General features: G+C 42.9%; 1 protein-coding gene across 2 annotated transcripts in view; it reads right to left on the bottom strand.

Annotated features, from left to right (window-relative positions):
* The window catches only part of LOC126282084 (sialin-like), an 87,464-nt gene extending 71,445 nt beyond the window's left edge, over positions 1-16,019 (bottom strand). The window contains exon 1 of one of the 2 annotated variants that reach the window (XM_049981540.1): positions 15,932-16,019. In XM_049981540.1, the coding sequence (XP_049837497.1) occupies positions 15,932-15,965 (34 nt within the window). In that variant the 5' untranslated portion in view covers positions 15,966-16,019. The remainder of the gene's footprint in view (positions 1-15,931) is intronic. The other variant, XM_049981541.1, reaches the window with a different exon arrangement.
* Between the last annotated feature and the right edge of the window lie 8,684 nt (positions 16,020-24,703).

Here is a 24,703-nt window from a genome sequence, read left to right as displayed (position 1 = left end):
CGCACGCAATTGTGCAATCACGTCATCAACACAGATTTTCTGTGAACGTTTGGGAAGGCATTGTTGGTGATGTCTTGATTGGGCCCCATGTTCTTCCATCTACGCTCAATGGAGCACATTATCATGATTTCATACGGGATACTCTACCTGTGCTGCTAGAACATGTGCCTTTTCAAGTACGACACAACATGTGGTTCATGCACGATGGAGCTCCTGCACATTTCAGTCGAAGTGTTCGTACGCTTCTCAACAACAGATTCGGTGACCGATGGATTGGTAGAGGCGGACCAATTCCATGGCCTCCACGCTCTCCTGACCTCACCCCTCTTGACTTTCATTTATGGGGGCGTTTGAAAGCTCTTGTCTACCCAACCCCGGTGCCAAATGTAGAGACTCTTCGTGCTCGTATTGTGGACGGCTGTGATACAATACGCCATTCTCCAGGGCTGCATCAGCGCATTAGGGATTCCATGCGACGGAGTGTGGATGCATGTATCCTCGCTAACGGAGGACATTTTGAACATTTCCTGTAACAAAGTGTTCAAGTCACGCTGGTACGTTCTGTTGCTGTGTGTTTCCATTCAATGATTAATGTGATTTGAAGAGAAGTAATAAAATGAGCTCTAACATGCAAAGTAATCGTTTCCGGACATATGTGCACATAACATATTTTCTTTCTTTGTGTGTGAGGAATGTTTCCTGAAAGTTTGGCCGTACCTTTTTGTAACACCCTGTACATGGATATTGTATCTGTTCTTTCAGACATGTCCGAAAGAACAGATACCATCGGTGAGCATGCAGCTCTTTAGAATGAAATGATATTTAAATCAATACCCTAAGCTGTTGACAGGTGTTGATATACATCAACGGGGACAGTTGAAAATTTGTGCTACGACCGAGACTTGAACGTGGGATCTCCCTCTTACATGCCAGACACTTTATCCATCTGTGCCACCGAGGGCACATAGGATAGTACGACTCAAGGGATTTATCCCTTGCACGCTCCCCGTAATACCCACATTCCCAACTTAATGCCCTCACGCTACATTCGTAATTCGCTGCCCACTCCATTCATTACTCACGGCAGACAATCTTACCGAGTCCCGTAAGAGTTCGGGCAATGCGTGTGCATCCGCACAGAAGAAGAAGGTCAATGGTCGGTTAGCCTTAATTATATATGGAGATTGTATCTGTTCTTTCGAGCATGCCCGAAAGAACAGATACCATCTCCATATACTTTTTCTTCCCTGTCGGCTCCTGTTTCTTCTTCTATCAAGTTATTAGACAAGTCTTCCCCACATAGGGGCCTTCAATGTACTCTTTCCACCTATCCGCTATCTGCTCTGCATTTACCAGCGGAATTTCCATTGCACTTTTAATGTTACTACCCTTGCTCTTAATTTATCCAAAGGTTGTTTTGACTTTTCCATGCCTTGAGTCAGTGCTTTCTTTTGCGATTTCTTCGCATTTATCAGGAGCCATTTTGCCTTATCTTCTCTGCACTTACTGTTTATTTCATTTCTAAGTCACTTGTATTTCTCTATTCCTAAATTTTCCTGAGTATTTGTGTACTTCTTTCTTCATCGATCAGCTGAAGTATTTCTTTTGTTACGCATGGTTTCTTCGCAGTTACCTTTTTATGTTTTTCTTTCCAGCTTCTATCATTGCCCTTTTTAGAGATTTCCATTCCTCTTCAACTAAACTGCCTACTGACCTATTCATTATCGAGATATCCATAGCCTCAGAGAGTTTCAAACGTATCTCTTCATTCCTTAGTACTTCCGTATCCAGCTTTTTTGCGTACTGATTCTTCCTAGCTAGTCTCTTAAACTTCACCCGGTTCTTCAGCACTACTAAATTGTGATTTCGGTCTGCATCTTCTTCTCGGTACGTCTTACAATCCAGTATCTGATTTCTGAATTTCTGATTGACAACGATGCAATCCAAATGAAATGCTCCTGTATCTCCTGACCCTTTCCACGTATACCCCCTCCTCTTGTGGTTCTTGAACAGAGTGTTTCTTATTACTAGCTAAACTGAATTAGGGTTTCTCCTTTCTCATTCGTAGGACCAAGCCCAAATTTTCCCACAATCCTTTCTTCTTCTTCCCTTACAACTACATTCCTATCCCCTATGACTATTAGATTCTCATCTCCGTTTACATACTGAATTAAGCTACCATAAGCACCTGCAAACACCAGAAAAAATGGTCAGATTTTCAAGAACGCCCACAGAGCGTACTTTCAAATTCACAAAAGCTTTCTGTGGTGCCAGGGTACCTTTCTCGTTACACATGAATCACAAGCAACGGTATCAAACAGAAAGCACCTTCGCGCCAAAGGGTCCACGCCATGCCGTCCACATTACCGAGATTAGTTCCATCCGACTCATCCAACATTAGCTAAATTGTTTAAAGTTCTAGTAGTTTAGACAATCAGCAACAAAAGTAGAGTGGAAGCATTCTCATTCGACTTACCTTTCTCCGGCTAACCACTCTTCTGCAAAAGGCTGCTTCTCAACTTTCCAACTTAAAGGACGTTGAAAACAACGTAACATCATGGGACAGTCAGCCTCTAGCCCTTACGCCAAAATAGTAGGCTGCGTCCAGAAGCCTCAGCATAAATTTTGTGCCTCAAATATACCACGCTTTAGAAAATGTGGGAAAAATCAACGCATCGAACCAGGTAGACCGGTGAAACCAAAGATACTAAATGTCAGCTCTTGCTTTAGAAAGCGCCAAGATACGACCCAACAACCTGGTCGTTTATTGGGTCAGACGCAAAAGGAAAGACGAGGGCTGATCAGAAACTAAGATTACAAGACCGATATTCTTTGAGTTACGTCTGTTACAGAGAAATTGGCAGTGTGCAGTGATCGTCATACATTCTGATGGCATCTGTGCTGAGTTTCAGCCAGTCAGCATCTACTGCGCTAGTTGTAGCTAAACGGAAATGGCGAGTTGTTTGGTAAACTTATCACGCTAAAAAGTCCGCTCAGGTATTCTATTTCTGTGGATGAAACCTGCAACCGTGGCTAAAAATCACAGGCAGCTAATAGAGGTTTCATGTCTCATCAGCATGTTACAGAATGTTGTCGGAAGTTTGCGGCCAGTAGGAAATCGTCACCGAAGGTCGCAACTGCCTACCGGCACGGTATCAACAGATTTAAACACAGCTTGCATGGAGGAGTTTATTCAAAAATTGGTTCAAATGACTCTGAGCATTACGGAACTTAACATCTGAGGTCATCAGTCTCCTAGAACTTAGAACTACTTAAACGTAACTAACTTAAGGACATCATACACATCCATTCCCGAGGCAGGATTCGAACCTGCGACCGCAGCAGTGGCGCGCTTTTAGACTGAAGCGCCTATAACCACTCGGCTACTGAAGCCGGCCGAGCTTGTTCAGGGCAGCACGTCGATCCCGTTACGGCCGAACTGGAAATGTCGTTCGGAAGAGTTCGTCACATTGTTCACAATATCCTACAGTAGCGAAAAGTTCCACGAAAACAGACCAACCAACACAAGGAGAAGCGCATAGCCTGGAATCTACAAATTTTGCAGCGGTTCTCTACGGACGGGAACGGTTTTCTACACCGCTCTGTCATAGGTGACGAAACACTGATCCACCACTACACTGCCTGCAGTCGTCAATGGAGTGGGCACAGCCATCCTCTCCAAAGACAGAGGCTTAATGTGACTCCTCCGCCGGGAAGGCGATGGCCTCAATGTTATGGGACAGTGTGGGTGTCATATTCGTGGGGTTTTTGGAAAGGGGGAGCCCATGTCCACTGACCGATCCTGCGCGAGGCCCTGACACGATTGCGCGAAACAATCATGAGGAAACCGCCAGGACTTCTTACCGAGGGCGTCAGCTTTCTTTAAGACAACGCGCGGTCTCATACTGTCACGAAGACCACCACGATGTTGAAGCAGATTCGTTGGAACGTCATGGGCCACCCTACCTCCGCTCCAAGCGACTTTCACCTTTTTCCTCACTTGAAAGAGCACCTAGGAGGCCGACGATTCGCTTCAGACGAGAATGTGAGACATTTCACGACAACGTGGCTGGACGCCCATGGGCAGGATTCATCCCACCAAGCGACAAGTACCTTAAACGATATGGAGGCTATGTCGAAAAATATTGTTTGTATATGTATATTTTTCATTGCATTCTTTGTGATCTTAGTTCCTGATTACCCCTCGTAAAACCCCTGTACTGATATCCAAATTAGATAATTATTCCGCTGAACCTTCGTATCAAACAGACAATTGAATAACATTTTGTAACAGCACTATGCGCAACGAAATAAGTTGCGGCAGTTCACAGGGTCTACTACTGTAGCACTCGCAAAACGTGGTCTTAGTGCTAAGTTTCGTTGCCTCTAGATTGCGCGTCCCCAGGTTCGATTCTCGGGCGGGTCAGAGATTTTCTTCGCTCATTGACTGGCTGTTTGTGTCGTCCTAATCATTTCGTCTCATCTTCATCGATGCACAAGTGCGTAACCCCAGACGGGGGTCTCCCGGCTAATACTGCCATACGATCAGTTCAGTTTCTTTTACAACTATTAGCGAAAAAGGACATGTACGAATAAATACTATAATAGGAGCAAACACGTTCCATTATACAACTGACAGTGAGATGACTGCAAATGTATTGTTACGAGCTGCCACTGAATTCAATATGAAAAAATATCCAAATAGTAGAAATGAATTTGAAATATAAGCTTTAAGAGTAAGTTGCCATCTAATTGAGCTCAAATTTTACCCGTAATGTAGCTTAACAAGAAATACAGTACTCTTCAGCACGTTTCATGTTGGAGTTTATTGTTAAAGCAGATGTTCCAGGCGCCGTTCTGGCATTTGGCTAGAGTACTGCTCCCGTCTCTGGAGTGAATTGCAAAATTCTTACAAACGCACCTGGATCACCTCGTAGAACTCGGCAAGGGTGTACAATTTGCTGTTCCAATTCTTCAACTGCATCAACAGTAGTGCTTTACACTTTAGATAACCCAGACAGAAGAAATCTAGAGAACTGATAGAACTGAGGTGAGGTGACTTGTCCACCTTCGAGCACTTCGTTGCGTTTGTCTTACAGTAATAGAAAAATAACCCGTTGTTCATCATACATGTACTACTGACGAAGTTTGAGCCTGTTAGATGGGTACTTAATCGGAAACTTGAAATTTCAAATACATCCGGACCCACCAGGAAAACATTTTATGCTGAAGTCAATGTCGGCAATTGCTGCACAAATAGTTCGCTTGCGAAACCACGGTTTCAGTAATCGTATACTTTCAGCTGAGTCTTTTTTTCGCTATCAGTTATATTAAACGTAGCATAGTTGATATTGTGGTCTTGTCCAGAGACTGTTTTTTATGCAGCTCTCCGCACTAATCTTTCCCGTGCACGCATCATCATCTCTGCACAGTTACTACATCCTCCTAGACATCACTGACGGTAATTTCCCAATATTGAGTTGATCAAAGTGTCAGTGAACAACTTGCAGGAACGAGTCCAGACATACTGCTAAGGAAGACTTAGTTTACAAAAAAATTGTGTCGTAGACTGACTGTAATTAGGGAAGTCACAGGTGCTTCCCACGTTTCGACTGGAATAACGTGAGCGCAAACCAGTAATGATGAAAAAGGCAAAATCATCTAACAAAACAAATAAAACACTTAAAAGGTTGTGGCAGTATCAGAAGTGGCAGTTTTATTTGGGATATTGGCTCCAGTAAGCGCTTTCTATGAGTAAGTGTGAAGGAGACTCTCTGGTTTCCAAAGTTTGTATGCCTGTCAACTAATTAGTTCGCGTGAAAGAGTGATATGGGTGCAAGCATTGGGTGAGGTGGATGTGTGTACTGGTGTGGAGGCCTGATTTCGGAATTCTGTTACTGAAACGTCTTTTCTATTAAAATGGTTAATACCCAACAGCGTGCGCTAAGTTTGCAGAAAATTGGATGTCCATATTTCGGGAATATTTCCTGTTTTGCTTTTTACATTTCGTAACTCGCATTGTTTAACTATTCGGTACTGTTGTTTCAAGTAATACATAATATTATAGAATGTATATACATTCACATCGGTTGCACAAAATTTTTTTGTCAAATGTCCATGGTTTCAATTGCACTAGGGCAATCTTCATCAGAATAAAAAATTACATGGGACACGTGTAATCATACCATGGTTAAAACCTTCTGAACAAAAGTGCTCTCGTCAAACAGAAATCTTACAGGAATAAAAACTAAAATGTAAAAGTAAAAGTGTTTAAAAATGTTTAAGAATGTATGTGGACTCATGAAAAAACCATATCACTGGCAAGTGCTTTTCTTTTAAAACACCATTTCTAATTATAATATTACGAAATTCATGTTCAGTATTCAAAGGCATTGAACTTGTCTATAGCAATATATACGTTTGCGAGTGTGTATGTGTGCGTGTGTGTGTGTGTGTGTGTGTGTGTGTGTGTGTGTGTGTGTGTGTGTGTGTGTGTGTGTGCATGCTGTCGATTTTAGACGAAGGCCTTGTGCGCAAAATTTGCGTCTCAGCATCTCCGTTGTATAGCTAGTAGCAACTATTCTTTTCACAATGCTGTTACATTCCATCCTGAATTTTCCATTGTTTGACAATGTATACCTGTTCACATTTTCTAATCTGACCTAAGAATACAGGAAAGTAAATTTAAAGACTTTATATTACTCGACTTTGAGCACACACATCCTACTTGCTATTTAAAAACTTTAAAACAGCTAATTCGGACTCACATTGCTGTTCGCGAGATACGACTGTCAACTGTGCATCATGCTGGAACGTAACACTCTGGCAATGCACGTGGCAAGATTTGAGTAACGGCTAAACAGCAATGTAGGGCGGTTTCAAAGCATAGCTCAGCTATCCGCTGTCGCACAGGTAAGCCAAATGACTATTAGGGTCAAAATTAAATATTGTTTTATGAACTTAGGGAACAGTGATTGTTTTTTTCAGATTACATTCAATAAAACAGTGATTTCATAGATACACATTCCGATAGTATTTAGTTCAGTGGTTGTGTGTTTTTTATTGGAAATTCAAGTACTGGAATTACGTACAACGTTTATACTCGTACAACAGTATAATATACACGTGCGGTAGGTCAGGTGCGTTCTGGTCATGAAGATTGATTATAATGTTCGTAATAATGCGCGTAGGTACTTTAAACACAGACGTGTCATATACAGTACAGTTCTTTTTTTGTTTAAAAAAAAAAGCTAGGCCGGAGTTACAGATCAAAAGTCCTCGTCTAGAAAAACGAGATATCAGTAGTATTCTAGAATCGGCGTATAGCAACACGAACTGCGACCCGCCCGTCGGGTATTTATTTCCTTTAGAAGGCCAACGTCACCCCCGAGCCACTTATTCGTGGTGATTCCGTCTGCCAAAGGCGGAACTGAGCGCCGTACAATTAATATCGCCGCCTCTTTCCGAGTCTCCATATCGCTGGAGTGGCGAGATATTGTCCGTTATATTGTTGAGGGAGTATTGAACAACGCACTCCAATATATCATCCAGTCCATTCTGTTGCAATGTGAGAAGGTATTGCTGCTCCATAGGGTCAATGTCCGTGTACACTCTTCTTGCATTACCCAAGGTTTTCACCAAAATTCTCGTCAGCAGCGTCACGAACTTTTTCCAGGTTAGCATGTGTGGAACGTATTGGAATGGCGTTCGGTCCAGTCTGTATTATTGAAGTCATTCCGCGATCAGCAGTAGTAAAAACATGGCTAGTGACCTTTAAGAAGATTTTAAAAGTGCAGCTGTTGAGAGAACTGACCAAACTGCGCCGAAAATCCTTCCTTGTTCATCAGTTATGTGATACGTCGCATAATTTGCCTCGCGCGATTTGCAACCAAAACTTTGTCTAATATACATCATATCGGAGGACACCATTAAAGGACATTTTCACATAAACGGGTTAAGAAATTTTCGCTGTTTATAGCAAATACGCGGACCGCTTGCACCTTTCCATCGCAAGTCACCAGGAAGTCATCCTGAATATGTTGGCCGTGAGAACAGCTCAGGGCCGCGCGGGATTAGCCGAGCGGTCTAGGGCGCTGCAGTCATGGACTGTGCGGGTAATCCCGGCTTTGTGTTTGTCCTTAGGATAATTTAGATTAAGTAGTGTGTAATCGTAGGGAGCAGTTAAGTCCCATAAGATTTCACACATACACTCCTGGAAATGGAAAAAAGAACACATTGACACCGGTGTGTCAGACCCACCATACTTGCTCCGGACACTGCGAGAGGGCTGTACAAGCAATGATCACACGCACGGCACAGCGGACACACCAGGAACCGCGCTGTTGGCCGTCGAATGGCGCTAGCTGTGCAGCATTTGTGCATCGCCGCCGTCTGTGTCAGCCAGTTTGCCGTGGCATACGGAGCTCCATCGCAGGCTTTAACACTGGTAGCATGCCGCGACAGCGTTGACGTGAACCGTATGTGCAGTTGACGGACTTTTAGCGAGGGAGCATAGTGGGCATGCGGGAGGCCGGGTGGACGTACCGCCGAATTGCTCAACACGTGGGGCGTGAGGTCTCCACAGTACATCGATGTCGTCGCCAGTGGTCGGCGGAAGGTGCACGTGCCCGTCGACCTGGGACCGGACCGCAGCGACGCACGGATGCACGCCAAGACCGTAGGATCCTACGCAGTGCCGTAGGGGACCGCACCGCCACTTCCCAGCAAATTAGGGACACTGTTGCTCCTAGGGTATCGGCCAGGACCATTCGCAACCGTCTCCATGAAGCTGGGCTACGGTCCCGCACACCGTTAGGCCGTCTTCCGCTCACGCCCCAACATCGTGCAGCCCGCCTCCAGTGGTGTCGCGACAGGCGTGAATGGAGGGACGAATGGAGACGTGTCGTCTTCAGCGATGAGAGTCGCTTCTGCCTTGGTGCCAATGATGGTCGTATGCGTGTTTGGAGCCGTGCAGGTGAGCGCCACAATCAGGACTGCATATGACCGAGGCACACAGGGCCAACACCCGGCATCATGGTGTGGGGAGCGATCTCCTACACTGGCCGTACACCTCTGGTGATCGTCGAGGGGACACTGAATAGTGCACGGTACATCCAAACCGTCATCGAACCCATCGTTCTACCATTCCTAGACCGGCAAGGGAACTTGCTGTTCCAACACGACAATGCACGTCCGCATGTATCCCGTGCCACCCAACGTGCTCTAGAAGGTGTAAGTCAACTACCCTGGCCAGCAAGATCTCCGGATCTGTCCCCCATTGAGCATGTTTGGGACTGGATGAAGCGTCGTCTCACGCGGTCTGCACGTCCAGCACGAACGCTGGTCCAACTGAGGCGTCTGGTGGAATTGGCAAGGCAAGCCGTTCCACAGGACTACATCCAGCATCTCTACGATCGTCTCCATGGTAGAATAGCAGCCTGCATTGCTGCGAAAGGTGGACATACACTGTACTAGTACCGACATTGTGCATGCTCTGTTGCCTGTGTCTATGTGCCTGTGGTTCTGTCAGTGTGATCATGTGATGTATCTGACCCCAGGAATGTGTCAATAAAGTTTCCCCTTCCTGGGACAATGAATTCACTGTGTTCTTATTTCAATTTCCAGGAGTGTATTTGAACATTTTTGAACAGCTAAGGGTATGTCTAAGTGGACCTCTCACCGAGATAAGCAATTTCCTATGAATATTCTAATATTAATGGAAACATGTTTACAACAAGGTTTACACCCTGTGGAATATCTGTGAACCTTGGTTTCATATAGGAAACTTTTAAATTTATCAGAAAACATAGTGAAGGGACTGCAGCTCTTTCTAACGTATTACTCCAGAACTCAGTACATAAGTGTCAATGGGAAAATGATAATGTCATTCAGGCTGAGCAATCACGATTACACCACGTAATGCGTTATCTTTGCAGGAAAAAGTGAATGTCTTGTCCACCATATCGCATATTTCGTTGTAAATCAGTTTAAATTACAGCAATTAAAACTTACATCATGATAATATAGCAGCACTTGAGCACACAGTTCATCGTTGTTTATTCGTCTATAAGAGCAATTGTGACGGTCCAAAGTAGAGCGTTGTCACTAGAAAAACTGTCCCACGGCTTCGGTTACGGACAAATGGTAAGCGATTATGTTGTGATAATTTGACAAGTCTTCATATATTTACTGTTCAAAGGCGAACTTTCTTAAAAAAAGATGTAGGTTTTTAAGAGAAGGGAGAAGCGGCGCGAATACAGACGTTGAAGTGCAACCACCGAGCGGAAACTCCTTGCCGAAAAATCACCACCTGCAGCAGAGAAACTGACCTACAGGAGGTGCAACGAAGTCATCCGACCGACCAATCTCTTTTGCAGCCTCCGTACGTTCCAACAGACTGTTTTGCGCCGCAGCGACGAACATTTGTCGGGTGGTTGGCACGACAGCGATAAACAGCAGAAATCAGTGTGTGACGCACGACGAACGTTCCATTTGGTCAGTGTGGCGAACTTTGTCGTTAAAGGGCTGTGGCAGCGCACGAACGTGCGAGGTCTTTGCTAACAGCACAACAGTGCCCGCAGCGCTTCTCATGGGCTCGTGAACATACCGCTTGGACCCTAGACGATGAAAAACTGTGGTCTGGTCAGATGCATCCCGATTTCATTTGGTAAGAGCTGATGGTAGGCTTCGAGTCTGGTGCAGACCCCGCGATGCCATTGACCCAGTTTGTCAGCAAGGCTCTGTGCAATCTGGTGCTGGCTCCATAATGGTGTGGGCCGTGTTTACGTGAAAGTGAACTGGGTCCTCTGGTCCAACTGAACCGATCATTGACTCTAAATGGCTACGTTCCGCTACTTGGCGTCCATTTGCAGACATTCGTGAACTTCTTGTTCCCAAATAGAGACGGTACTTTTATGGATAACAATCCGTCATGTGACCAGGCCACGGTTGTTCGTGATTGGTTTGAAGAACACTCTTAACAGTTCAAGCGAATGATATGCTCAACCAGATCGACCTGCGTGTATCCCTCTGAATATTTGCGGGACACCATCGAGGGTTCAGTTCGTGCACGAACTCCTGCACTGGTAACACATTTGCAATCATGTACGGCTATATAAGCAGCATGGCTCAATATTTGTGTGGCAGGCTTCCAACGACTTGTTAAAGCCACGCCACGTCGAATTGCTGCACTACGCCGAGCAAAAGGAGGTCCGATACAATATTAGGAGCTATCCTATGACTTTTGTCTCAGTGTATGCTGACACTTGAAAATTTGAAGCTGTATTTCCGGTTTATCACGAGCAGTCGCCTTCACTGTTAGGTTTGTCTGAGCACACCTGCGTGTATACTGAGAAACACGCAGCAAGTTTGTTTGAATAGCCTAACGACAATTCTGAATAACCCAAAACCAAATCTTTCACATAAAGTCACTTAGTATCTACTGAAAACATAGATTCCTCACAGACTGTATCACATAAAACACTCGTAGAAAATCATATAAGCAGTTATACTCACGTTTCATTTTATGCACCATGGTAAAAAAGTAAAACTGCCAAGAACAGAGCAAAAACGATGTTCAACATTATTAAACAAGAATCGAACAAAAATAGCGACAAAAATGAAGTTTGCTCCCAGAAAACCGCTCTGATGATAATTGTGAGACTTCAATCTCCCACGCTTTACCTCCACATGCATAAAATAATAAAATAAAAACGAGTATAGAGTAGTGGACTCCATGCTTAATACAGATTAGTAACAACCAGTATTTGTGTTGTACGCAAACTCTTTGCATTTCAATGCTCCTAGCATATTACATTCAAAGTGTAGTTGTCCTAAACTTCATTCGGTATTATGTGTTGTTTTACCTGAGATGACTGTATCAGAAAATTCATCAAACAGTTCTTGTTCTTTTCCTAAACTGCATGTAGCTGTGAGGTAACGGGCGGGTTGTGGCGCTCTGAAAATAGAAAGTTCGGAGTTGTTGGGCACCGCACGGGGCGCGCAGTAGGCCCGAGCTCGTTAGCATCTGCGTGGTGCCTCACAACGGCTGGAGCACGGGGTCCAGCCGACCGTGCGGCTGACAATTCCGTGGTGACACTGTGTAGATGAAGGAGACATGCCGGGAGTGCCAAAGATGGCGGACTTTGTGAAACCTTAGTGGCAGACACTTCGCAGTTCATATAGAAATTAATAGCAGCCAGATGAATCATGCTACCTCAAAAAGAAACGTGTACATTACCATTACGAGCACGAAGATTCTGATGGTGCAATCAGATTTTCAATAATTTTATTAGTTTAAAGTTTAGTTTCTGACTATAAATTATGCAAGTAACACTCAGCAACGAATTTAAAAAATCTATACGTCTAGTCCGATTTTGTCGAATGACGTGTCTTTAGAAAGCTATTACTGTAAATTAAAATTATTATAAATTACAGGCATGTAACTTCAGTAGTACATGAGTTATTGGAGGTCAAAGTGGCCAATTACTATAGATCGCGTCAGGTCATATGTACTCCACAGTGACACGAAAAAACGGTAGCAGCATGCTTATAAATATATTTATTCATCTATGTCTTTTTTTTATGTCCGACATATACTGTTCATGAAGAAATTGGTTAAATATTTACTGTGTTTTAGAAAGCACAGGGATATTAGGCTACTGACCTACCTTCTGTTCTATTCCTTTGATATGTGATTATTTATTTTGCTTATGTATTTAATAATGCATGTTAGAGCGTGTTTATGGTCCAGTCATAGGGATATTTATTTAATTTCAAGTGATTTAAATGTAAATCCAGTATTTCGAATGTGTTTCATTATGTTTGTGAGTGTGCGTTGGCTTGGAGACAGGACGAGAGTGCTCTAGCCAGTCACAGCGATCGTTCCGAAAAGGAAGGACACGTGGAGAGACTGTATGGAAGTGTGGGAAGAGGATCGTTTCGAGAGAGGACGGTTAGTTCTGGACAGAGCGGCGCGAGAGACAGTACGCGAGAGAACACGGAAGAGTGCTGGACAGGTCGGCGCGACGGACGCACAGTTGCGGGAAAGACTTGGAGAGTGGAGCCGTTTGCGCGTGGTTCCGAGAGATAGAAATATTTCGAAGTGCCGACTTGTGTCCTTGGGAGATTTCCGTGGCTTCTACAGTCAAAATGTAGTGTGCGTTTAGAAGTGAAAATCTCGCGAGCTATGTTGCTCATAACTATTTACGTGAAGTAAGAATCTATTGTTTCCCAGTTATTCAACTTATATTTTATTTAATTGCTGGACCATCGACATCATTAAGTGTTTTACAGTAAAAAAGGGCATTCTTAAAGGTACTTCTACTATCATACTCATCATCTGGAGTCGTTAAAATAGTACCTGCAGAATTTTTTTAATTGCAGTCTTTCATGTATAAATGTTTATATTACGTTCAAAATTCTCAATTGCCTAGTGATATTGAGCAAGCAGTGAAGGAAACAAAAGAAAAATTCGGAGTAGGTATTAAAATCCATGGAGAAGAAATAAAAACTTTGAGGTTCGCCGATGACATTGTAATTCTGTCAGAGACAGCAAAGGGCTCGGAAGAGCAGTTGAACGGGATGGATAGTGTCTTGAAAGGAGGATATAAGATGAACATCAACAAAAGCAAAACTATTATAATGGAATGTAGTCGAATTAAGTCGGGTGATGTTGAGGGTATTAGATTAGGAAATGAGACACTTAAAGTAGTAAAGGAGTTTTGCTATTTGGGAAACAAAATAACTGATGATGGTCGAAGTAGAGAGGATATAAAATGTAGACTGGCAATCGCAAGGAAAGCGTTTCTGAAGAAGAGAAATTTGTTAACATCGAGTATAGATTTAAGACTCAGGAAGACATTTCTGAAAGTATTTGTATGGAGTGTAGCCATGTATGGAAGTGAAACATAGACGATAAATAGTTTGGACAAGGAGAGAATAGAAGCTTTCGAAATGTCGTGCTACAGACGAATTCTGAAGATTAGATGGGTAGATCACATAACTAATGAGGAAGTATTGAATAGGATTGGGGAGAATTGAAGTTTATGGCACAACTTGACCAGAAGAAGGGATCGGTTGGTAGGACATATTCTGAGGCATCAAGGGATCACGAATTTAGTATCGGAGGGCAGCATGGAGGGTAAAAATCGTAGAGGGAGACCAAGAGATGACTATACTACGCAGATTTAGAAGGATGTAGGTTGCAGTGCGTACTGGGAGATGAAGAGGCTTGCACAGGATAGAGTAGAATGGAGAGCTGCATCAAACCAGTCTCAGGACTGAAGACGACAACAACAACAACAGGAACCTTCGACCAATCGATTATTGAGTATATTCATATTGTATACTGTAGACTCAAGCAGTATTTGGCTTGTAATGCGGCAACTACGTATCCCAGCCCCTAGGCAATGAAACCAGTCAAAACCATTTCTAGTATTTGAAAGGCCGCAAAGTTGAAGATGTCTTTGCTCCGAAAGTGACTGCAAATAAACTATAACAAAAAATGTAGCTGATGCAACTAAATTTCCTGTTAAAGATCCTGCTTCCAATTGTATGTATTTCTAAGCACATGCCATCCGCTTGCAGACTGGCATATGGAAAACAAAGAGGTAGCAGCGAGAATGGAATTGTCATGCATATAGTGTTATTCATATTACAATTCTGTCAGAGACAGCAAAGGCCTTGGAGGGGCAGTTGAACTGACTAGGTAGTGTCTTGAAATGAGATTATAGAGATGTTATCAGTCCCCTAGAACTTAGAACTACTTAAACCTAAGTAGCCTAAGGACAGCATACACATCCATGCACGAGGCAGTGTTCGTACCTGCGACCGTAGCGGTCGCGCGGTTACAGACTGAAGCGCCTAGAACCGCTCGGCCACACCGGCCGGCTCAACAAAAACAAAACAAGTGTAATGAGTGTAGTCGATATAAATCAGGCGATGATTGGGGAATTCGATTAGGAAAACAGAAATTAATAATAGCAGATGAGTTGTTCTATTTGGGCGGCAAAATAACTGGTGATGGCCGAAGTACAGAGGATATAAAATGCAGACAGGCTATAGCAAGGAAAGCATTTCTGAAAAAGAGAAATTTATTAATTTCTAATACAAATTTGTTAGGAAGGTTTTTCAGAAGGTATTTGTCTAGATTGTAGCTTTGTACGGAAGTGAAACATGGACGATAAGCAGTTAAGACGAGAAGAGATTACAACCTTCTGAAATGTAGTGCTACAGGAGAACGCTGAAAATTAGATGATTACATCGCGTAACTATGAGAACGTACTGATCGAATCGGGAAGGAAAGAAATTTGTGGCGGCACCGTGACTAGAAGAAGGGATCGGTTGACAGCGTGGAGTGCTGCATAAAACTAGTCTTCGGACTGAACACCACATCATCAACGTGCAAGTGTATGAGTACTAGTTAACTACTCACTGACAAAAAAACGTTTCTGTCAACAATCATCTTTTTCGTATATGTTTACTGCGCCTAAACCAATACTTACAAAGAACCAGTTTCACTTGCATTTTTACGTTTACGGTATTTTCTGCTGTTTGAGTCACAAAGCTTTACATTTATCCAAACCAAATGACTAAAAAGGTTTCAATTTGTAAATGAAAATAAACGATCGAAGTGCTTATACTTCAGCCTGATGAATTTTAATTTGAAAGTGATTAGATATTTCCATTTAATCCTGCGACTCGTTAAGAAGTCATAGGTAACGGAATATTTTTGTCAGTTAATAATAGACTTGTACCCTGTGTGTCTATATTACGAAGGATATACTATGTTCATCATATTTTATATTTAAATGGAAACCAGGAGTTCTCACTGCTCGTTTATACAGGGATACTCTTTTAGTCCATTTGTTCTCCTTCACGATTCCTAGAGACCAGTAACTAAATAGCAAAGCTGCTGCTTGAAAGTACTCACTAAATGTCCAGTGGCAAACAGAAGGTGATGTCATGTTGGCGCACACGTAGAGAAACTACCTGAAACCGTTGGCAGCAGCCGTTCTTTAATGTACAGCACTATCTGCCACGAGTAACCAGTTAGGATGCACCATATGGAAGCACGACAATCGAAACTAATCTTCGCATCAGATCTCGTGCTGACACTGCCGGTAGCTTATCGTCTCATGTGCAAGCCACTTCTTGGTTGTTCAGAATTCCCATTCCCTACAGTGAACGACTCACAGTCAGCCTCTTCAGGTGTTATCTGTATTATGTGTTAAGGCAATCACTAATCCACTTGAATTTGTAAAATTCCGATAGTATATCACTTTCATTGGAGTTTCTCATGTTATTTCACAATTTTGACGTGAACGTCCTGGCTTGAACTTCTTGGAACACCACCCCAGTTTCAGACCTATGATATTACTACCATTCTCTCAATGCTTTGGTTTCGTGAAAAAAGGCAACGTGAAAAAGCGTTGGAATGCCATGACATCGCCGTAGCAACTTTCAGCAACTGCATGATGGCAGGGATGTTCCGTTTTAGTGAGATGTGTGAAATATTCAAAACTATCTCGAGAATAGTATCGACTTTGCTCCGCAACAGCGTTTATTCTGGGCAAGACTGCCTCTAATGACCTAGCTCTCGGCGTGATGTTAAAACCTAGTCTTTCTTTTCAAACCTGGACACGGCTTCATGCCGTATCCGCCTATGACCATCTCACTAGTGACTTCTTCACTGTAAACTGATCAAGATGCCGAAACATGCTGTTGATCAAGTGAGCGTTCGGTCGCAAAACAGTAAATATTTTCGTGTATCGTTCATATTTTTACCTTCAGTGGGTACGTCATTGCTTAGAGTTGTTGGCAGAATGGCCCCCAGAGTGCATTAGTGTTGTCAACTTTTAGTTTTACCAGGCCTGGTAGACTATATCAGAGCCAAGAATCAGTATCAGATGTTGATTGGCCACTGTGAAGGACATGGAGACACCGCATACTCATGTGAGAAAGCGTTTTCAGCACCTAACAGAGTTTGAAAGGCACCTCTCTGTGGGTCTTCATTCGGCCAGCTGGTCGCATCACGCAATATCCAGATTTGAGCGGCATTCGTACGTGGCCAAGGCCGATATTGGACTCTAAGGAATCGTGAGGGCAGTTATACTCGTTGTCAAAATTTCAGTCGACCACGCGTGACGACCACGACGCACGGTCGCTGTATTGTGTACAAACCACGCCCAAGTCCCTTCACAAATGCGACTGTAACGTAGAACAAGTAATGGACTCCCTACAACATTCTTTGGCATTCCGCACTGTCGGGGACTATCACCAATCTACATCTACACCTATATTGATACTCCGCAAGCCACCCAACGGTGTGTGGCGGAGGGCACTTCACGTGCCACTGTCATTACTTCCCTTTCCTGTTCCAGTCGCGTAGGGTTCGCGGGAAGAACGACTGCCGGAAAGCCTCCGTGCGCGCTCGAATCTCTCTAATGTTACATTCGTGATCTCCTCGGGAGGTAGAAGTAGGGGGAAGCAATATATTCGATACCTCATCCAGAAACGCACCCTCTCGAAACCTGTACAGCAACCTACACCGCGAGCAGAGCGCCTCTCTTGCAGAGTCTGCCACTTCGAGTTTGCTAAACATCTCCGTAACGCTATCACGGGTACCAAATAACCCTGTGACGAAACGCGCCGCTCTTCTTTGGATCTTCTCTATCAACCCGACCTGATACGGATCCCACACTGATGAGCAATACTCAAGTATAGGTCGAACGAGTGTTTTATAAGCCACCTCCTTTGTAAAAAAAATGGTTCAAATGGCTCTGAGCACTATGGGACTTAACATCTGAGGTCATCAGTCCCCTAGAACTTAGAACTACTTAAACCTAACTAACCTAAGGACATCACACACATCCATGCCCGAGGCAGGATTCGAACCTGTGACCGTAGCAGTCACGCGGTTCCAGACTGAGCGCCTTAACCGCGAGACCACCGCGGCCGGCCCTCCTTTGTAGATGGACTACATTTTCTAAGGACTCTCCCAATGAATCTCAACCTGCACTCGCCTCACCAACAATTAATTTTATATGATCATTCCACTTCAAATCGTTCCGCACGCATACTCTCAGATATTTTACAGAAGTAACTGCTACCAGTATTTGTTCTGCTATCATATAATCATACTATAAAGGATCCTTCTTTCTATGTATTCGCAGATTAGACACTGTGCCATGGGTAGACTGCCGCTTAACACCACACAGAATGTCTGCGTTTTGAGTTCCGCCATGACTGGGAAGCACGGACTGTTGATGAATGATGTCATACTGGATTCAGTGAGGAATCACGGTTCTGCACTACCCCAGGTGACCATCGTTGACGAGTAGGGAAGCGACCAAGAGATGTCCCAGTCTTCCATTGTTTTCGAGAGACATAGCCGTATTCCTTCTGGAGTCAAGAGACGGGGATCCATCAGGTACAACTTCAGCTCACAGGTTGGTAGCGACTGAGGGAACTCTGTTGGCATACGGGTCTATCATAGACATCCTGCGTCCGTGTGTGTTACCTCTCCTGGGACAGTATCGTGGTGTCATTTTTGAAAATGACGGTACTCGTTCACACATGACATGTCTGTGAACTGTCTGAGTGATGTTGAGGCACTCCCAAGATCAGTAAGATATCCAGATCTGTCCCCGATGGAACATGCGTGTGTCTATCTCAGACGTCAACTCCGTCCTAGAGCCAGTATAGATGATATCAAGGTCCTATAAAAAACAATTATGGGACACTTGCCTCAGGAGAAGATAAAATGGTTTTTCGACAATTTTTCCAACCGAATCAGGATAAGCATCTAAGCCAGCGGCGTTGCAGCGTCGCACTCATAAGTGCTACACTAAAAAGTTCTTCGTAAATTTGACTCGACATAGTGGTCACTGAATTAACATCACATATCTTCTCAACACCACAGCGGGGTGCACTTTGTAATATTATTTTACAGCTTTGGTACTAAGTATATATTTATGAAAATGATGCGAAAATCTGAAACGAACTTTTTTGAAAAATATTGGGGAAATATGCAAGTCGTAAGACGGAAACTTATCGGTGCAGTGCAGGTTTGCTTTCATTTCCACGTGTTCATTGATTACAAATATATCTTTTCTTCCCATATTTGTTTCTTATTATTGATAAGAAACCTCTTGAAATGGTTCAAATGGCTCTGAGCACTATGGGACTTAACATCGATGGTCATCAGTCCCCTAGAACTTAGAACTACTTAAACCTAACTAACCTAAGGACATCACACAACACCCAGCCATCACGAGGCAGAGAAAATCCCTGACCCCGCCGGGAATCGAACCCGGGAACCCGGGCGTGGGAAGCGAGAACACTACCGCACGATCACGAGATGCGGGCAAGAAATCTCTTAATCGGATGCGATACACAAGTAATTGGCAGCACTGAGCCCCGACTCACGAGAGGTGATCGGATGGTTTCACTGTCTGTCTTTAGAATTGTATTCGAGTATAAACCATTGAGTACACACTGGTAAGACCTAGAAAAGAACGAGAACAACGGAAGCTCTTATTAGATGTTGACGTGAGTGCTCACACACATTCCCACAGTTGCATCGTATACACATCAAACGTCAGTTTCCTCTTCCATACGCAGCATATACGATAATTAAAAGAAACGATAATGACATACATATCGCCTAGTAGATGGTAATAGATCATATATAATTATAGTTCTCAATAAAAAGCTGTCTTATGGATAAACAAGGAAAAAAGTTAATGAATAGCATAAATACACTAACTTTTTTCTGAAGTCATACTGCAACATCTAGGTACTCCATATTTTCCATGAAATAAAAGTCAAGTATATGTATTGACAGTCACTTAGGGGGTACAGGAGTCTCCAAGAGAATAGACACAATTATATGCGCAAATCACAATCTCTTAAAAAGTGTATGACTGTGTAAGTTGTTAGATTTTGCTGATGGGAGTATAGTGCTAATACATGTGCAAAACTGGTAATTCACCTCGCTCAGTCTCTTGCAAACAGTAATTTGTTGACTGAAGTAACAAAAATGATTCAAATGGCTCTAAGCACTATGGGATTTAGCATATGAGGTCATCAGACCCCTAGACTTAGAACTACTTAAACCTAACTAACCGAAGGACATCACACACACCCATGTCCGAGGCAGGATTCGACCTGCGACCGTAGCAGGAGCGCGGTTCTGGACTGAGGCGCCTAGAACCCTTCGACCACAGTGGCCGGCGATCGGAGTAACAAATGTGTATTTCAATTCGCCATCTTGCGCTGAGTTATCTCTTATGCGTGTCCTATGGCGGTAACTGGAGAAGCACGTCCTATAATGAAAATAGGGATCGCATGGTGTGTGTCCAATCCGTGAATCACGATATTCTGATGGGAGCCGGTTGCGTACGTAGCACATGAGGTTCTTCTTCTGTTTGTTCCCACCGTTCTTTCAGGGAGTATATGCACTTGCAACCTACGTCAGCAATTCATTGCTGGATATTTTCCAATCTCTGTCTTCCTCTACAGTTTTTGCCTTCTTTTTATCAATGTTTTCCATGATTTTTCCCCTTTTTTATGTTCATCCGTCTCGTCTAGTATAGGGTACCTAGGAAGCTGATTTCTCGGATCGCTAGACAACAATTCAAGCAAACCGTGTTAATGGCGTTTATTATAGTAAGTAAAATTTACAATATTCAATTTTGCGTATTCGATGGCGACATGTAAATAACCAATGTCCTTCGGTATATGCAATTTCAGCGCAAGCAAAACAATACAGTTCGTAAGTCGCTGCTGTAGCGTTTGTAATGCGGCTCTTCTTCCACCCCGTCGCGGCTAGGCGGCGCGCCGATTATATTTTCTTCGTGTAGACACCGGTCCTGTCTTGGTGTCGCCCTAAAGAGATATTCGTCAGCGTACTAACTGGCTGGCATCATCTCACAGCCCTGTCTGCTCTTCCGTTCTTGATCTTGGTCCCGGCGCTTGTCGTTACGCCGGAACACTCTGCGATTCTGCGCAGAACCTTATTTCTTACCATATCACTCCACCTAACTTTCAACTGTCGTCTGTAGCACCACATCTCATATGCTTCGATTCTCTTCTGACTTCGCCACAGTCCATGTTTCACTACTGTACAATGTTGTGCTCCAAACGCACATTCTCAGAAGTTTCTTCCTCAAATTAAGGCTTATGTTTCATACTAGTAGACTTTCCTTGGCCAGAAAATCCCTCTTTGCCAGTGCTAGTCTGCTTTTGATGTCCTACCTGCTCATTGCATCGTCGGTTATTTTGCTACCTTGGTAGCAGAATTCCTTAACTTCATTCGCTTCGTGAACCATCAGTGCTGATGTTAAGTTTCTTGCTGTTCTCACTTCTGCTACTTCTCATTACTTTCGTCTTTCATCGATTTACTCTCAATCCATATTATATACTCATGACACTGGTCATTCCCTTAAGCAGATCCTGAAATTCTTTTTCGCTGTCACTGAGGATGGCAATGTCATCAGCGAACCGTACTGTAGATGTCCTTTCACCTTAAATTTTAATTCCTTTCTTAAATCTTTATTTTATTCCATCATTGCTTCTTCGATGTATAGGTTAAAATGTAGGAGTGAACGACAGCATCCCAGTCTTACAGCCTTTTTAATCCGAACTTCATTCTTGGTCTTCCACTTTTATTATTCATTCCTGGCTCTTGTACATGTTGTGTATTAGCTGACTCTCCTTATAGCTTACCACAATCTTCCTCAAAATTTCGTACATCTTGCCATATTTGACATAGTCGAACGTTTTTGCAGGTCGACAGATGAACATGTATTAATTTTTCTTTAGTCTTGCTTCGATTATTAACCGCAATGTCAAAACAACCTCTCTGGTGCTTTTATCTTTCCTAAAACCAAACCGATTATAATTTAACACATCCACAATTTTCTATTGCATTCTTCCTTATATTCTTCTTGTCACCTACGTGGATGCATGAACTGTTAAGCTAATTGTGCGTTAATTCTCGCACTCGTCGGCTCTTGCAGTCTTCGGAATTGTGTGGATGATATTTTTCAAAAAGTCAGATGCTATATCGTCAGTCTCACATATTTCACACCCCAACGTGAATAATCGTTTTGTTGCCACTTTCCGCAGTGATTAATTTAGGAACTCGGATGTAATGTTGTCTATCCCTTCTCCCATATTGTATCTTAAGTCCTCTAAAGCATTTTTAAATTCTGATTCTAATACTGGGCCCCTTATCCCTCCTACATTGATTCCTGTTTCTTCTATTTTCACGTCAGCCCCTCCTAGAGGCCTTTACCGTACTTTTTCCATCCATCCGCACTCTCCTCTATATTTAACAGTGTAATCCCTGTTGCTCTCTTAATGCCATCACCGTTGCTTTTAATTTCACCAAAGGTCGTTTTGATTTTTCTATATGCAGAGTCAGTCCTTCCGACAGTCACTTCTTTTTCGATTTCTTCGCATTTCTCATGCAGCCATTTCATCTTAGCTTTCCTGAACTTCCTATTTATTTCATTCATAGGCAACTTGTATTTCTGTATTCCTGAATTTCCCTGTATATTTTGCTACTTCCTTCTTTCACTGGTCAGCTGAAGTATTCATTCTCTTACCCATGGTTTCATCGCAGTTACTTTCTTTGTACCCATGTTTTTCTTTCCAACTTATGTGACTGGCCTTTTTAGAGACGTCCATACCTCTTCAACCGAGCTGTCTACTGAGCTATTCCTTATCGCTGTATCTATAGCCTCAGAGAACTTCCGTATCCCACTTCTTTGCGGAATGATTCTTCCTGGCTAGTCTCTTCAACTTCAGCGTACTTTTCATCACTACTACATTGTGATCCGAGTCTATATCTGCTCTTGTGAATGCTCTACAATCCGGTGTATGATTTCGGAATATCTGTCTGACCATTACGTAATCTAACTGAAATCTTTCAGTATCACCTGGCCTTTTCCAAGTATACCTTTTCCTCTTGTGATTCTTGAACAGAGTAATCGCTATTACTCTCCTTTAAACCTTCTTCTACTCCTTCCCCTACAACTGCATTCCAGTCCCCCATGGCTATTAGATTTTCATCTCCCATTATGTACTGGATTATCCGTTCAGTATTCTCGTATACTTTCTTTATCTCTTCGTCTTCAGCTTGCGATGTTGGTATGTATAGCTGAACTATCGTTGTCCGTCTTAGTTTGCTGTCGATTCTGATGAGAACGATCCTACCACTGAACTGTTCACAGTAACACACTCTCTTCCCTACTTTCCTGTTCATAACGAATCCTACTTCCGTTACATCACTTTGGGTTGCTGTTGATATTATCCTGCACCCATCTGCAGAGAAATACTTGTCTTCTTTCCATTTCACTATATCTAGATTAAGCCTTTGCATTTTCCTTTTCAAATTTTCTAGCTTCCCTTCCGAAGTTCAGTCTTCTGATATTCCACGCTACGAATATGTTACAAATTCTTGATAAGATAAGGTGTTCAAATGTTCCAGGTACTTATTTTGTTGGTTGCCTTGATGTGGTGGTATCCAGAGAAATTTCATTTACGTTCCATTCCTCTGCAGATCAACCCTTCCTCACTATGTAGCAAAGTTTTATTCAGCTGTAGATCACTTTTACAAAGATTTGTACATGTCTTGGTATTACAATATGAGAATAAAAAAATGCCTGTGTACGTATTTACGTTCTTACTGGTGTAGTTTGTAGCAAGAACCATCCCGGCATTAGCCTGAAATAATTTAGGGAAACCTCGGAAAACCTATATCAAGATGGCCAGCTGAAGGTTGGAGCCTCCGCCCTCCCGAAAAAAAGGCCAGTATGTTTGAAACAGTGCTTCCTCATTCGGTTTATCGCTAGTGTACAATATTGTTTTACAGATAAGTTATTTAATAAAATAAAGGCTAGTACTACACTGTTCATCGATTTCTCTCTGTAACAGAACACATTAAAGACATTACACACATTGTTTCATAATGTAACACAAAATACAATATCAACTGACGTCAGGACCATAGCGACGATGTCTTATTTCTCGTCTGAAAACTGAGTGAGCATCCGTCTATAAAGAGTGATATGTTGACCCAGAAAGACGAAAATGCGTTTGTACTAAGCACTGCATAGGTTTGGGAGTAAATTTTTCCAGAAAGCAAAAGGAGGAACAACATTATGAAAGTGTTATGTGAAATGATATAATATGTTTTGTCATCTTTATTTTTTATATGTGGTATATTTTCTAAATGGCTCAAATGGCTCTGAGCACTATGGGACTTAACATCTATGGTCATCAGTCCCCTAGAACTTAGAACTACTTAAACCTAACTAACCTAAGGACATCACACAACACCCAGCCATCACGAGGCAGAGAAAATCCCTGACCCCGCCGGGAATCGAACCCGGGAACCCGGGCGTGGGAAGCGAGAATGCTACCGCACGACCACGAGATGCGGGCTATATTTTCTAACCAAACACCTACTCTGTATTATCTAAGTAACCCTTCAATGTATAGAAAGTATTGGTTACCAGGTACTTCAAACGGCAATTTTAAATATGTTTGTTTTAGTAATCTCTTTAATGGCCTCAGGCACTTCATGGCACTGTTTTATTCCTTGGTAGAAAGTACTGTTTGGAGTTTTGTGCTTATTCTGTCTTTTTAAATGTAAGTTCAGTGTAGCTCTTATTCCTCGGTCATGGATAGAACT

Source organism: Schistocerca gregaria, chromosome 7, assembly GCF_023897955.1.
Source record: "Schistocerca gregaria isolate iqSchGreg1 chromosome 7, iqSchGreg1.2, whole genome shotgun sequence".
NCBI classification, from domain to species: domain Eukaryota; kingdom Metazoa; phylum Arthropoda; class Insecta; order Orthoptera; family Acrididae; genus Schistocerca; species Schistocerca gregaria.
This window is presented reverse-complemented; position numbering and strand designations above follow the sequence as displayed.